Source organism: Coenobita brevimanus, chromosome 68 (genome assembly GCF_032717465.1).
Source record: "Coenobita brevimanus isolate Jiangsu-jjx chromosome 68, ASM3271746v2, whole genome shotgun sequence".
Taxonomy (NCBI): Eukaryota; Metazoa; Arthropoda; class Malacostraca; order Decapoda; family Coenobitidae; genus Coenobita; species Coenobita brevimanus.
The window spans coordinates 7,870,905-7,884,107 of NC_137021.1; the positions used below are offsets into that span (position 1 = coordinate 7,870,905).

Consider the following 13,203-nt stretch of genomic DNA (forward strand, 5'->3'; position numbering starts at 1 on the left):
TACATGTGAGCAGAATATAATCAGTAAGTCAGCATCATTGCCTTAATCACATAATTTAATTTCCACTGTTTCAGAGCGGTAGGTAGGATGTCGAAACAGAGAACTAATAAGAAAAACAGAGGAATGACAAATCTGTACCAGTATGAGAAGCTAATCACAACAGGCAGAAGGAGAAAAAAAAGACTCAGTAATATAATTATTATAATGTCATAGGTAATAATGATAAAAAATAATAACAGCAGTAATAATAATAATAATAATAATAATAATAATAATAATAACTGTAATAGCTGCATCAATATAAGTAGTCAAAATATATTTAGTCAGTGGCTTGTTAGAACTCGTAACACCTCCTCTTTAGCGATTAATTCTGCACATTGCACCTCAGTATCCCTATGTGTGCTACTAACTCAAACTCTGTTAGTATTAAGGAGATATAGATAACATACACGAGAATGCTTAGGTGTAATAAGCAAAATAAGTAGCTAAGGAAGAGGTGCCACGAAATCTCACCTAGAATTACGGCCCTGAGGGTGTTGTAAGCAGATGGCGATGCAGGAGCGAGGAGGGGACTTGTGATAAGGGCTTACAGGATGTTCTTAACTCCTCCGGCCTCTCCTTATCTCTCCTCCTGCGCCAACCCTCGCTCTTGCTCTAATCTCGCCCTCTTGTCTTGCTCTGCCCTCGCTCTACCTGACTGTTGACTTACTCTGTTGACTTTTTTGTCTTACTTGTTCATTCCCCTTTCTCTGTTAACTTGCTTTCTCGTTTAATCTTGCTCTTCTAACAGGGTCTTGGGTTAAAATCTTCCTCTGTTTACTTGCTCTACTCCTGTTATGTTGTTTTTTTTCTGTTGTTTTTCTGTTGTTCTAATCTTGCGCTCCTGTTGCATTATTATTGCTCTGTTGGCTTTTGTTTGTTCTCGTGTTGTAATATTGTTTTGTGAACTTCGTCTGCCATTTAGTTCTCTTCTTTGTGCTTCCTCCTCCTCAGTAATTGTAAGCGGCACCTGTTCTTACATTACGGGTTCTCTCTCTCTCTCTCTCTCTCTCTCTCTCTCTCTCTCTCTCTCTCTCTCCTCCGCGCTGTCTTTCTCTTTACTCCGTTTCATTCCTCTCCTCCCCCTTCAACCTCCACATCGTCCTTCCCTCTCCCCGTCCCCTCCCCCATCTCAGTGTGGTAGTGAAGGTCCCCGTAGCCAAGCCAGTTTTTATCTCCCCCTCCCCCTGCCTGGTTTTATAATCTGTGGCTAAATTAAGGCTATAGTGATTTGCCTTGAGTATTTTATAGCATTAGGCCACGTGCTTGTGTTGACAGTGTGTTGGCGTGTGTTGGCAAGTATGTATAGTGTGTTTGTTTTTTGTTTTTGCGTTTAGTCTTATTGTTGTTCATTGTGGGGGGTGGTGTGTTTTTTTTTTTCTATATGGTTATGTCCTCTCTCTCTCTCTCTCTCTCTCTCTCTCTCTCTCTCTCTCTCTCTCTCTCTCTCTCTCTCTCTCTCTCTCTCTCTCCTCACATCCCATTTCTTTTTTCTCTCATTATCATTCCTTCTAACCTTTCCTCCCTTCTTTCCCCTCCACACTTGCCCTCACATTGCATCTTTTTTCTTCCTTTCTTTACTCCTCATCGCCCCTCTCCTTCTCTCCCCTTCTCACCTCGTCCATCCTTTCCCGTCCACGCCTCTCCTCTATTTTCCCTCCACTCGTCTCCTCTCTCACTCGTCTCTTTTTCCTCCCTTCACCCCTCCTCCATCAATATGCTCCATCATGTGAGACAAGAGACCCCAGTGCACGGTTAAGGCCACTCCCACTCCTCTTAACTCCGGGTTGGTAATCATAGGGGTATTAAGTGCAAACTGATACCTATTACCCCTCTGAGTCCTGTGTTGTGGTTCTCTCTCTCTCTCTCTCTCTCTCTATTACTATGTCGTTCTCTAGAGCTGAATAGAATCACCTAGAAATAACAATAATAAATAGCAAAATGCGCCTTGTTAGAGAATGGGTTAGTCTTTTCACCTCTGACGTATTTGCTCTATATTTTAGCTACCACACGACGATTTTATTCACGTTAGCAAGGATCTGTACTAGTAAAGGGGTTAATAAAGGCTGCATATAACTCCTTGATATAAAAACATCCTCCCAGCACTGAATAAAAGTCCATAGAGCGCAAAAATAAAGCAAAAAATAATGTATGAAAGTAAGTCATTGGGTCTAAGGAGTTAATAATCAGGTTCTTATTCTCGTCATAATCGGAATCTTCCCCCACACCTCTTGAAGTGGTAGGGGAGTGGACTGATGATTGCAAGGTCGCGAGCTCTATCCCCGGTTAGGCCAGGGGATTTTGTTAAAGCAGTTCTAGCAGCTATTCCACAAAATCTATTGACACACTGTAAAAGCACCTGGGTAATACAGCCGGAGACTCGTATTAGTTCAGACGGTGGGTAGTATCACTCATTTGGCAGCATTGGAAGGTATGTGCTGCCGTCTGTTGCGATTAGGACTGTGTGGCCTCAGGGAATTGGCCATTTAGTCTGTGCACAGGCTCGGATATCTAAAAAAAAAAAATCCTGCATGTAGTACGTCAATATTGGCTATTATGTACAAACCATGCTGGTGTTTAGAGACGAATATGAAGTTGTAATGTGCTTATAAAATTGATCATCTTTTCAGTCAGTGGAAGGTTTGTTTGGCCTTGTCCTTGCTGCCCCCTGACGATTTTTTTTTTTCCCAGTTCAGTCCGACAATCTACGGTCTCCCTGAAGATGAATAAAATCGTCTGGTGATAAAAAGACTAAACAAAGGTGACTTGTGGTACTGAGAGGAACACAATTTGGTCGTACCGGTATTCTGAGTGCTTTTGGTAATTTCGATAACACCTACTTCTAAGCGATTTATTCTGCCCATTACACCAGAGAATCCTCATGTATGTCACTGAATGCAAACCATGACGATAATAAAATGATGTAAATAGCGTACAAGAGAACGTCGAAAGATAATATGAAAAAATAAATCGCCAAGGAAAGGATGTTACGAAGCCTCCTATCCGAGGGTGGTTGGGTCATGTGGGCTGCGTGGAGAATTAGTCCCTCTTTTATCGTCAGGCGACCAATCTCTTAGTTCATCCAGGAAGAACCTTCCCCCCCCCCCACACACACACTCATAGATAAATAGATAGATAAACAAGGAGGTAGATAGAATGATTGATACATTGGTGGATATTGATAAACGAGCAGATGGATGAATACATAGATAGATACAGTAGATAGACAGATAAATAGACAGAATTTAAGCAGTATTAGCGCCTGACAATAGTGTGGCTGCAGTGTTTACCTTGTTTATAAATAGCCAAGAGAGATAGAGACATTTTCAACCTTAACATAAATGCGTAGAGGGTAAAAATGTGGATGCCTGACAGTAGTGTAGATAGATAGATATAGGTAGATAGATAAATAGACACAGGTATGTGGATGGATTGATTAATATGTCTGTTTCTATCTCTCCATCTATTTGTCTGTCTGTCGTTGGGTCTGGTGTCTGTTTATTTACCCGTCAGTCTACCTGCTTGTCTCTCTGCCTGTCTGTCTGTCTGTATTAATCAGTCCATCCACATACCTGTCTGTCCGCCTGCCGAAGGGTTAATAAATGCATATATTAACAAACTGACAGACAGTTTACCTATCCCACCACGAGTAGACGGAAAAAGATGAACGAAATATGCAGGGATGCCCGGCAACAGTGTATACCCGGACGCAGTTTATACATATCGCACAGTGCCAAATACCTTCCTTACATAGTACACACACACACACACACACACACACACACACACACACACACACACACACACACACACACACACACACAGTGCCAAGTGCCTTCCCTACACACTGTTGCCTTACTTCCTTACCTGACCACCAGATTATTGAAAGCAACCCAGGCGCGACCATGGTATTAAAAAAAAAAAAAAAAAACTAGGATTCGCACCATATGAGAGAGAGAGAGAGAGAGAGAGAGAGAGCAATGAAGGGGTCTTTGTAAGGGCGTGTGCAAGGGATCTCAGTCCTACCCTGCCACCCCACACCAAATGTACTCTCCCACTCTCCAACTGCACTCTATCATTCACTCGAGTTACCCCTCTCATCGCCAATATTCCCACCCGATATGCACTCAGCCCGCTTCATCAGTGGGGCGGGCGAGGGTAGACGCGGGAATGACGTGTTTTGCATTTTGCTGCTGCTTACTGTTGGCGATTTTAACTGCATTACTTGAGTTTTCCTTTTAAACAGTGGTACCCAAAGCAAATATTTTACTTAACCTGCCTTATTAGGATGGTAGACGAGTATTTTTGTACCTCTTCACTACAACGACGTTCTTTTCATTCTTGCTACCACTAAGCGATTTTATTCAGTGTAGGACAGATTTCTGGTAGTCAATGAGTTGATGAGGGGTTATTGGTAACTCCATATCTTTGACAGATCTCTAATGAGCAGAGTAAAATGTCTGGAGTTAGCAAGAAGAAATTGAAAAATACGTCATCGAATTGAGGAAGATAAGTGTATTTTATTTTATTTTATTCTTGCTACTTTCAGACGATTGTATTCAGTTCTGGAGAGACCTTACAAATTGAAGGGTTAAGTGAAGGTTACATCTGACATCTCGTGGTTGAAATGCCTCTCCATATTGTAGGAAGAGACGCCAAGAATGCAGTGAAAAAGTACGTCGTAGGATTCAAGGCGCTAACTTCTTCGCACCTGCACACCCTCCCTATACTGGTACATGCACACTTCTCCCCCACACACGTCCCTACACACGCACATACACCTTGTATACCCATCTCTACACACACGTGCACACACTTTCCTGTAAACACGTGCAAGCCCCCCACACACACGTGCGTGCCCTTCCGCAAGCGCACACCCTCCCCACACGTCCATATCCTCCCCACATGTGCACATCCTCCCTCACACGTGCACACCCTCAAGAAGCGCGCGCGCGCGCTCACACACACACACACACACACACACACACACACACACACACACACACACACACACACACACACACACACACACACACACACACACACACACACACACACACACACACACACACACACACACACACACACACACACACACACACACCTGAATGGCTGCACAGTCCTCGCCCGTCGTGTGTGTGTGTGTGTGTGTGTGTGTGTGTGTGTGTGTGTGTGTGTGTGTGTGTGTGTACAGGACGCTTCAGTTTACATGCCGCTCAGAGCTTGCCTGTCCTGCCACAGTCAAGCAGGTTTTTGTGGCGTGGTGGTGGTGCTGGTTGTGGTGGTGGTGGCTAGTATAGTTGTAGTAATGGGAATAAGTGTGGTGGAGATAGTGATGGTAGTTGGGAGTGACTGTGATAGTGATAGTATTGGTGGTTGTAGTTGTGGTCATATCTGCGACAGTAGTATAGGTGGTGGCTGTTACGTTGGAGGTATTGGTGGTGATGATAGTGGTAGTAATGGTAGTGGTGGTGGTAGTGACAAATGAGTTGGTACTATGTGACGTTTCAACCAAGAATGGGACTGAGCCCACAACCTCCTCACTGTGTATGTGTAAATGTGTAACCTGTTGAGGTAGTACAGTAGATGTGTTTGTTGGTTAACATTATTACTGCACAGCCACAAGGAAAACACACCCACATCATTGGCACTGATATAATATCTTGTACAAAGAGTAGGCGTGCTATGAATTAATGTTGTTACAGCACATCACAGTACACTCGCCATACAACGGCAACACTAACAGTACGTCTACAGCACACTTACAGATATATCTTGTTTAATATAGTAGAGCGAGGAGTAGCAGAGTTAATGTGTTTACGACATACATTCACACCTCATTCTACAACACACATGCAACACTCATAGCTGTAGTGGAACGAATGTTTTTACTAGACATATCCACACACCATTCTACTGTACAGCACATCCGCAACGCTTACAACGTATCTGCAACACTCACAACACTCCTACCGATATATCCTTTACAGCAGAGTTTGTTGATGAGTAGTGAAATTAATGATTTTTACTTCACACACACACACCTTACCCTAAACCATTATCAACAACGCTCACAGTACCTACAACACATACGATTCACATTAACTCGCCTACAGTAGCGACGTCGTCTCTGTAACAGCAACATGCACACAACACCTACATTAGCCACCCCTACAACACTCACAGTATCTACAGTAGCTCGTCCTTCAACATACACAAGTCACAGCAACCTACATCACCCTTACAAATCCAACAACTCCGCACAACACACCCCAGTACCCACCAGCACATTCACCACCACAACACTCACACTGTCGAAATACTTCTACCTTCAAAGCATTCCCATAACACATCCACAACACCCCTGCATCAGTTGTATCCCCACAACTACAACACAATACGTACGGCAACACTACTACAGCACCTCATAGTAGGCCACACTCCAGACACAACACCCCACAACACCCTCACTTACAAGCACCACTCATTATGTCCACAAATTTATGTGCTATTGTTCCACGTAAGAGAAATAAGCAAAGTACGTGCACAGATAACAAAACTTCCCCGTTCACCCTCCCTCTCTTCACCCTTCCTTCACCCTCTCGTCCCTTTTCCCCCTCTCCCTTGCCTCGTTCCCCCTTTCCCCCGTATTCTTGCCTCCCCCACCCCCACTCCCCCTCAGAGTGTACAGTATGTGGCAGGGTGGCTGTTTAGCGCAATTAATGCCTGTGTTTACCGTAATTAGGGAAAAGGTGTTACGTGAGAGAAATAGAGTGCGGGATTACGTCATCAGTGTGGTTCATAGGCCAAGGTCGTTGTCTATATCCAGTTTGTGATGCAAGGTACCGTTGTTGAATAGTAGTATTAGTAGCAGTAGTAGTGGTAGTAATAGTAGTAGTGATGGTGGTGGTGGTAGTAGTAATAGTTGTAGTAGTATCGGTGGTAGTAGTACTAGTAGTAGTAGCAGTAGTAGTGTTACTGTTGGTGATGTGTTCAATATGGCTCTGCTAATGAGGTCTTATTGTTATGCCTCTTGTGCTTGGTGAACTTTTTATAGGGATTTTCTGGCACCAGAATGTCAGCATAGTCATTTACAACCCAGGTAAGCCAACATGACAGAGGACGAGAGGCATTAATTAACCATTCGTCTTACCAGCCCTCGAGGATTGCCCTTTACTACTAGTGTTAATGCATGTCATGTAGGTTAGTGCCAAAAATAGTGCCTCGTCCTCATGGAGTAAGGAAACTTGACGTACTTGAGTTTTGTATCCACTGGATTTGAATATGTATTGAACATTTGCCAAAAATAGTTCCAGGTACACATACCGCAACGGTGTATAGTATAAATTTCGAGTTTCAGTATTTTCCCTTAATATTTGATGTGTCCGGATTGATGCCAAGGAAAATAGCTCCACGTTCACATGCACTAAGAGTTTGCGTAATTTTGACTGGCAGTATCATAATTCTGATATACGTAAGATATCGCCTTAAATAGCTCCTCGTCCACATAGGGGAACAAGAGTGGACATAACTCGAGAGCTGCAATATCTTCACTTAGAACTGGTTAAGCAGCTCCCATCATTGTGGAGAACTGGTCACCCGCATAAGATCGTTGCCAGGTGCCGCCAGCGCGCGAGAGTATATTGTGATCGTATCTCTTAAGTGGTTTATAGTGGTGTGTAGTGTCAGTCACAGATGGTCGCCCGGGGCTGCCAGTTGCTGCCATTGTTGAGGTCATTGTGGTGCCGGTGGTGCAGGTGATACTAATATCCTCATCATCCGTCTGTAAGGAGCCTCCACCACCGTGACATTTGCACCTTTTCTTGCTCTCATTTGCTAAGTACTTGATATTCTTTTTGTTTTATACACTAAACTTGAGTGTTTTGCCTATTTACAACGCCTTTGGTATTTAAATACTGCACTTTTTTTTTTTTTTTAAGCACTAGACAGTCGTGTTTCAAGGGTACCTACGGTGAAATATACAAGTATATTACATACGATCATCTAGTTATTCAGTAGCTGGATTCAGGTCTTTTTGCTTGTGTGTGACCCTGTGTAGAACTTTACATAGTGGCGTGATGGGAGACTGATGCTAAATTGAATGTTGCACGACATTCAAGGAATATGTAATAATTATAAAAGTGCTGTGACCTTGAAAAGTCATTGACAAGAGAACAGCATATCTGACACTGACTCGAAACTCTCTCTCTCTCTCTCTCTCTTTCTCTCATATGCCTGTACGTAGGTTTGTGAGTGGTGAATGAACGGAGATGCCTGAGGTTAGCGTGAGGTTCCTGCCCGTAATATGGTCGAGAGAGAGAGAGAGAGAGAGAGAGAGAGATGGGGGGGGGCGGAGGATGGGGATCATTTTGCCATTAGAGACGGGGTGACAGCCCCAGGTGACGGCCACTCCACCGGCCGGAAGTGGTTTGGTAGCTTAGTAACGTAAAGTACTTGAAGTTTATTTGATATGCTGAATGTAGTCGGCTTTTTTCACCTGACGGAACCGGGCTGCTCGCACAATTTGAATACCGCCCCGTGATTGCAAAAAAAATTATTAGCTATAAAGTAACTAGGGATTATCCTTGATAACTGGCAAATTGAACCTCTAGTCTTGGCCATCAACCGAGCCAAAAGGAATCAGGGATCACGCGCTGTAGTACTGCTGTTGAATTTCAACGTTTGAAATTATTTGATGTTCTTATTAATATTACTGTTGAAATTATTTGATGCTCTTATTAGTTTTACTGTTGTAATTTTGATGTTCCTACTCGTACTACTGTAATTTTTGTTCCTACCAGTACTATTGCTGTAATATAATGTTCATACTAGTACTACTGCTGTACATATTTGATGTTTTTACGAGTACTCCTTTGTAATTATTTGATGCTCTTACTAGTACAACTGCTGTACTCATTTGATGTTCCTGCTAGTACTACTGTTGTAATTATTTGATATTCCTACTAGGGGTACTATTGTAATTATGTGATGTACTTGCCATGGTTCTTTCGCTTTAACTTGGCCTCGATTTTGTCTCTCTGTCTGTCTATCTATTGCCAGACGCCATAATCCCGTAAGGGGTGGCCATTTGACTTTGAGTTATTTGTTTTACGGGGAGGGGCACTAACCCTCCACCAACCCACTTGCTGACACGTAGGGAGCACTTATGGTTTGGTTATATGGTTACCACCCAGCGGTGTAAATGGTTTCTTGGCTTACAGGAAACCATTTGGCTTGTTACTCAGTGTAAAGCCACCTGTAAAGGAAAGAAAAACAGTAAGAAGTGACAGGAAAGATGGGAGAAATGGGAAGAGAGGAGGGCTGGCCCAGAAAAAGAATGATAAAGGCTAAGAAAGAAGTAGGCAGCACTACATCAAGTGTGTGGATGATGGTCGCCACCACCTACTCCTTTTGCTATTTATTTCACGTAGCTGAGTGGCAGAGAAAGTCACTGCCACGGCTTAACACCCTTTCCATGGAAGTTCTTCATATTCTGTTGCTTCTCTTGTTACAGTTTAGCATTCAAGACGGAGGGATAGCAGTTTTAAGCCAAGCCAAAGTGAACAGAGTATAGTACTCCTGTTGCATATTTGGCTTTGAAGCACAGACTTCATATTTAGAGAGTACTATTACGTTTTTATCTTAACCCACTTGCACGTGTACTATTCCCCATTTACCCCATTCAGTCCTATGCCATTTTTTTTCTTTGCTACTTCCAGATGATTTTACTCATCTTAGGAATGGCCTTTCGTATGGAATGGGTTTAATGTTGGACGTAGGCAAAATAACTGTTGTAGTTTGAGGACCCCTAAGCAGAATAAAATCGTCTGGTTAATACTGTATTAATGTAGTTTACTGCTGTTGTTGATTCCAATGCTCCTGTAGTATTTTTACTTCATTGTGTTGTTAGGTAACGGTTCATTTTGTTGAACTACGGTAAATAACATGAACAGTAATTTTGAGTCAGTTACCTCTGCAAAAACAACTTAGGTTTTGAGAAATTGTATTGTGGTAAAATGTCCTAGTGCATGTTTTTCAATTACTGTTTATTGGACGTGTACGGCCTGCAACTTAATCGCCGGTGTCTCTTGTGTTAACTCACCTCGTTGAAATCGATGCTTTTATAACATCATAAAAGCGGGTAGAAATGTTAGCTATTTTACTCAGGTTCCGTGAATGTCAGCATCAGCTCAAAGGTTACTTGTTCATTATGTATCCAGCCGTGGTGCCGCAGAGTAGGTGCAACATATTGAAATTCTGAGCCGATCTCTTACCACCTCGTGCCTGGAATGATGACAACTCTCACCAGGGTTTAGTTTTCATGTGTGTTTCACCTTTTGTGACGGGGAGGAAAGGCTTTATTTAGTACACATAGTAGAACTCGTTGAACTTGTAGGTATCAGCAATGCAGCGAGAAATAAAATCTGGCAATAGCTTGCGAATGTAGGGATGTGGCAACAGGGCCGAGTGAGTACACAAGCCAGCACTAGTCTCGCAGGTTTGCGGGCACTTAATTTAAAGGCGGTAAGTTATGGTAAAACTGTTTATTCTATTGTTCACCATACATACAGTTTGCTTATAGAGATCTATAAATGCTGTGACCAGTTGGCAGTCCTGGATAATCCACACAAGACTTCGTTAAAGTAAATCTGACCAAATGTGTTGATTTAACTCGTGGCCTGTAGAGTTAGTAGTGCCAAGATTGCAGTCTGTCAGAACAGAAGTAATATTAGCAACATCAGTATAGTTCCCAGTAAGACATTTAATTTGCTCCTTTTTATCAAAGATTCTATTTTGAAGTAAGCTGTGTAGTATGTGGTGTGCGTGGCCTTGAGTGTAGTGTTTGTGGTTGGGGTGGGGCGGGGGTTGGGGGAGTGGGATGTTGAGTGTGTGGTGTGGGTGCACTGTGAGCACGCTTGTGCCAGGTGGCGACTGGGAGTCTGCTGTTGTCGGGGGACTCACCCTCTTCGTATTACTCCATTGCTTGCTCAACGTTCTAATAAATTGACTGGGTTTTCTGCTTCATTGGCCAGTACTAATGTTTTTCCTTGACTCGTAATTCCTAATTTTACGCATTGGTCCATTCAGTGTGTGTTATCGTTGCATTTATATCTGTATGCCGTATTATCGTTTTGGGTTATATTCAGTGGTATTAATCGAAACACTTATCGTTATGTGCAAGATCAGCCATTAAGTGAACTTTTCAGTGGTAGGTTCAGTTTGCTTGCTATACCAGTACAGTAAGCAAAGGGTATTTTGGAGGACTAACGTAATAGGGTTATATATATATATATTGTACAGTACATGTAATTTATTCCTTGTGACAGGTAGAGTGCAAATGAAAGTAATTGCTGTTGTATAACAGGTTGGGAGTGAGGACGATATACGTATGCGGGCAACAATGTTGGCACTCTGGAAGTGAGAACTGTATGATACTACAATATTGCCAGTTTGCAGAGTATGATCGTGTTTTGAGTGATGACAGTGAGAACTATAATAATGTAGTTAAGGCAGTGAAGATCGTATAATAATCCTGGTGTTGGCAGTGAGGAATATGATGATACCGTATATTGTTAGTGAGGAAGATAAGGTAGTGTTAGTAGTGTGTTGTGTTGATGTGTTAGCAGTTAGTAATTTATAGGGTACTAATGTGGTTTCTGTAAGGATCATATTTATAATATTAGTGTTGGCAGTGAGGATCATAAACTAATGTTGTGTTGGCAGTAAGGATCATGTGGATTATACACTGATGTTGTCATTGTGTTGGCAGGTTGGCAGTGAGGACCGTGACTCAGGAACCGAGTCTGATGACGAACAGCCGTACGACGACCCTGACCCTGAGCCCGAGCCTGGTAGGTCACACTGTCATACTGTCGCTCCTTGTCATCCTGTCATCCTATCACACTACCATATCCTGTCATGCTGTCATTGTCACTCCATGTCACTGCCATATCATGTCATGCTGTCATTGTCACTCCTTGTCACTGCCATATCCTGTCATACTGTCATCCTTTCACACCTCATATTGCAATATTATCACTCCTTGTCATGCATACTGTACATTCCGTCAGTCCTTGTCATACTGTCATTTTCTGTTCTGTCATACCCTGCCGCTCCTCACATTCATATCCTGTCATACCGGTACTGTCATATCCTGCCACCCGATGTCACTGTTGTCTCCATGCCACACTCTCATTCTCTGCCACACCAATTAATGGATTTATGCTGTCATACTCTCATGTCAATCCTAGTCATACTGCCGTATCTTGTCATGCTGCATCACACTTTCTTAGCATTAACCCATTCTACGGTGATGTTTTGAAATTTAATTTCAATCTTTTCACTGGAATGACATCCTTCGCATTTTAGTCAGGCATCCACTAGACTGTAGTAAGGGGGTTAGTGAGGGCATAGTCTAACCCCTCCAGTCTAAAAATCCCCACCTCTTAAAATATTCTAGTGACAGCCGGAATAAGGTAGACGTCATCATGGTAGAGATAAGTTGTCACACCCGTCATGCTAACATACTACGTCACTTAAGTTGTCATGTCATGGGCGTATTCTTATTCACTGAAGAGATTTTGTAACACCTCTGGCATGGCGATTTATTTTCCATATGACACTTTTTAACCTTTTGAATGTAAGAGATGCTGTCTTTAGTAAAAAACTGTAACATATGAGAACAAAAAGATGTATTATGCAATATGCTAAATAATTCACTAAGAAAGTGATGCAACGAAATCTGTGACATTGAGCATACAAATCCATATGTCATGCTGTAATACCTTTGCCATGCATCACACCGTAATTTCATGATGTCAGACGGTTACTGGAATGCCCCTCCCATACTATCATGTTTTGAAAATCATGTTATACCTCAGTCATGCTGTCACACCTTATGAATCATACTGTTATACCCATAGAGGTAGGATTACACCTCTATGGTTATACCCTTGTCATGCTGTCACATCTTGTTACAACAAAGTCCCGCTGCAATAAATCATGCTGTCACATTAAGTCAAAATGTCATACTACTGTATGTATTGTCATCCCGTCATGCTGCCCCGCAGTCACACACACACACACACACACACACACACACACACACACACACACACTCTCTCTCTCTCTCTCTCTCTCTCTCTCTCTCTCTCTCTATACGAA

General features: G+C 42.6%; 1 protein-coding gene across 1 annotated transcript in view; it reads left to right on the forward strand.

The window, feature by feature from the left end:
• The window catches only part of LOC145405828 (uncharacterized), a 91,939-nt gene that overhangs the window by 62,828 nt on the left and 15,908 nt on the right, over nucleotides 1-13,203 (forward strand). The window contains exon 2 of the mRNA XM_080277064.1: nucleotides 11,810-11,891. Coding sequence (XP_080133190.1) covers nucleotides 11,810-11,891 — 82 coding nt within the window. The remainder of the gene's footprint in view (nucleotides 1-11,809; nucleotides 11,892-13,203) is intronic.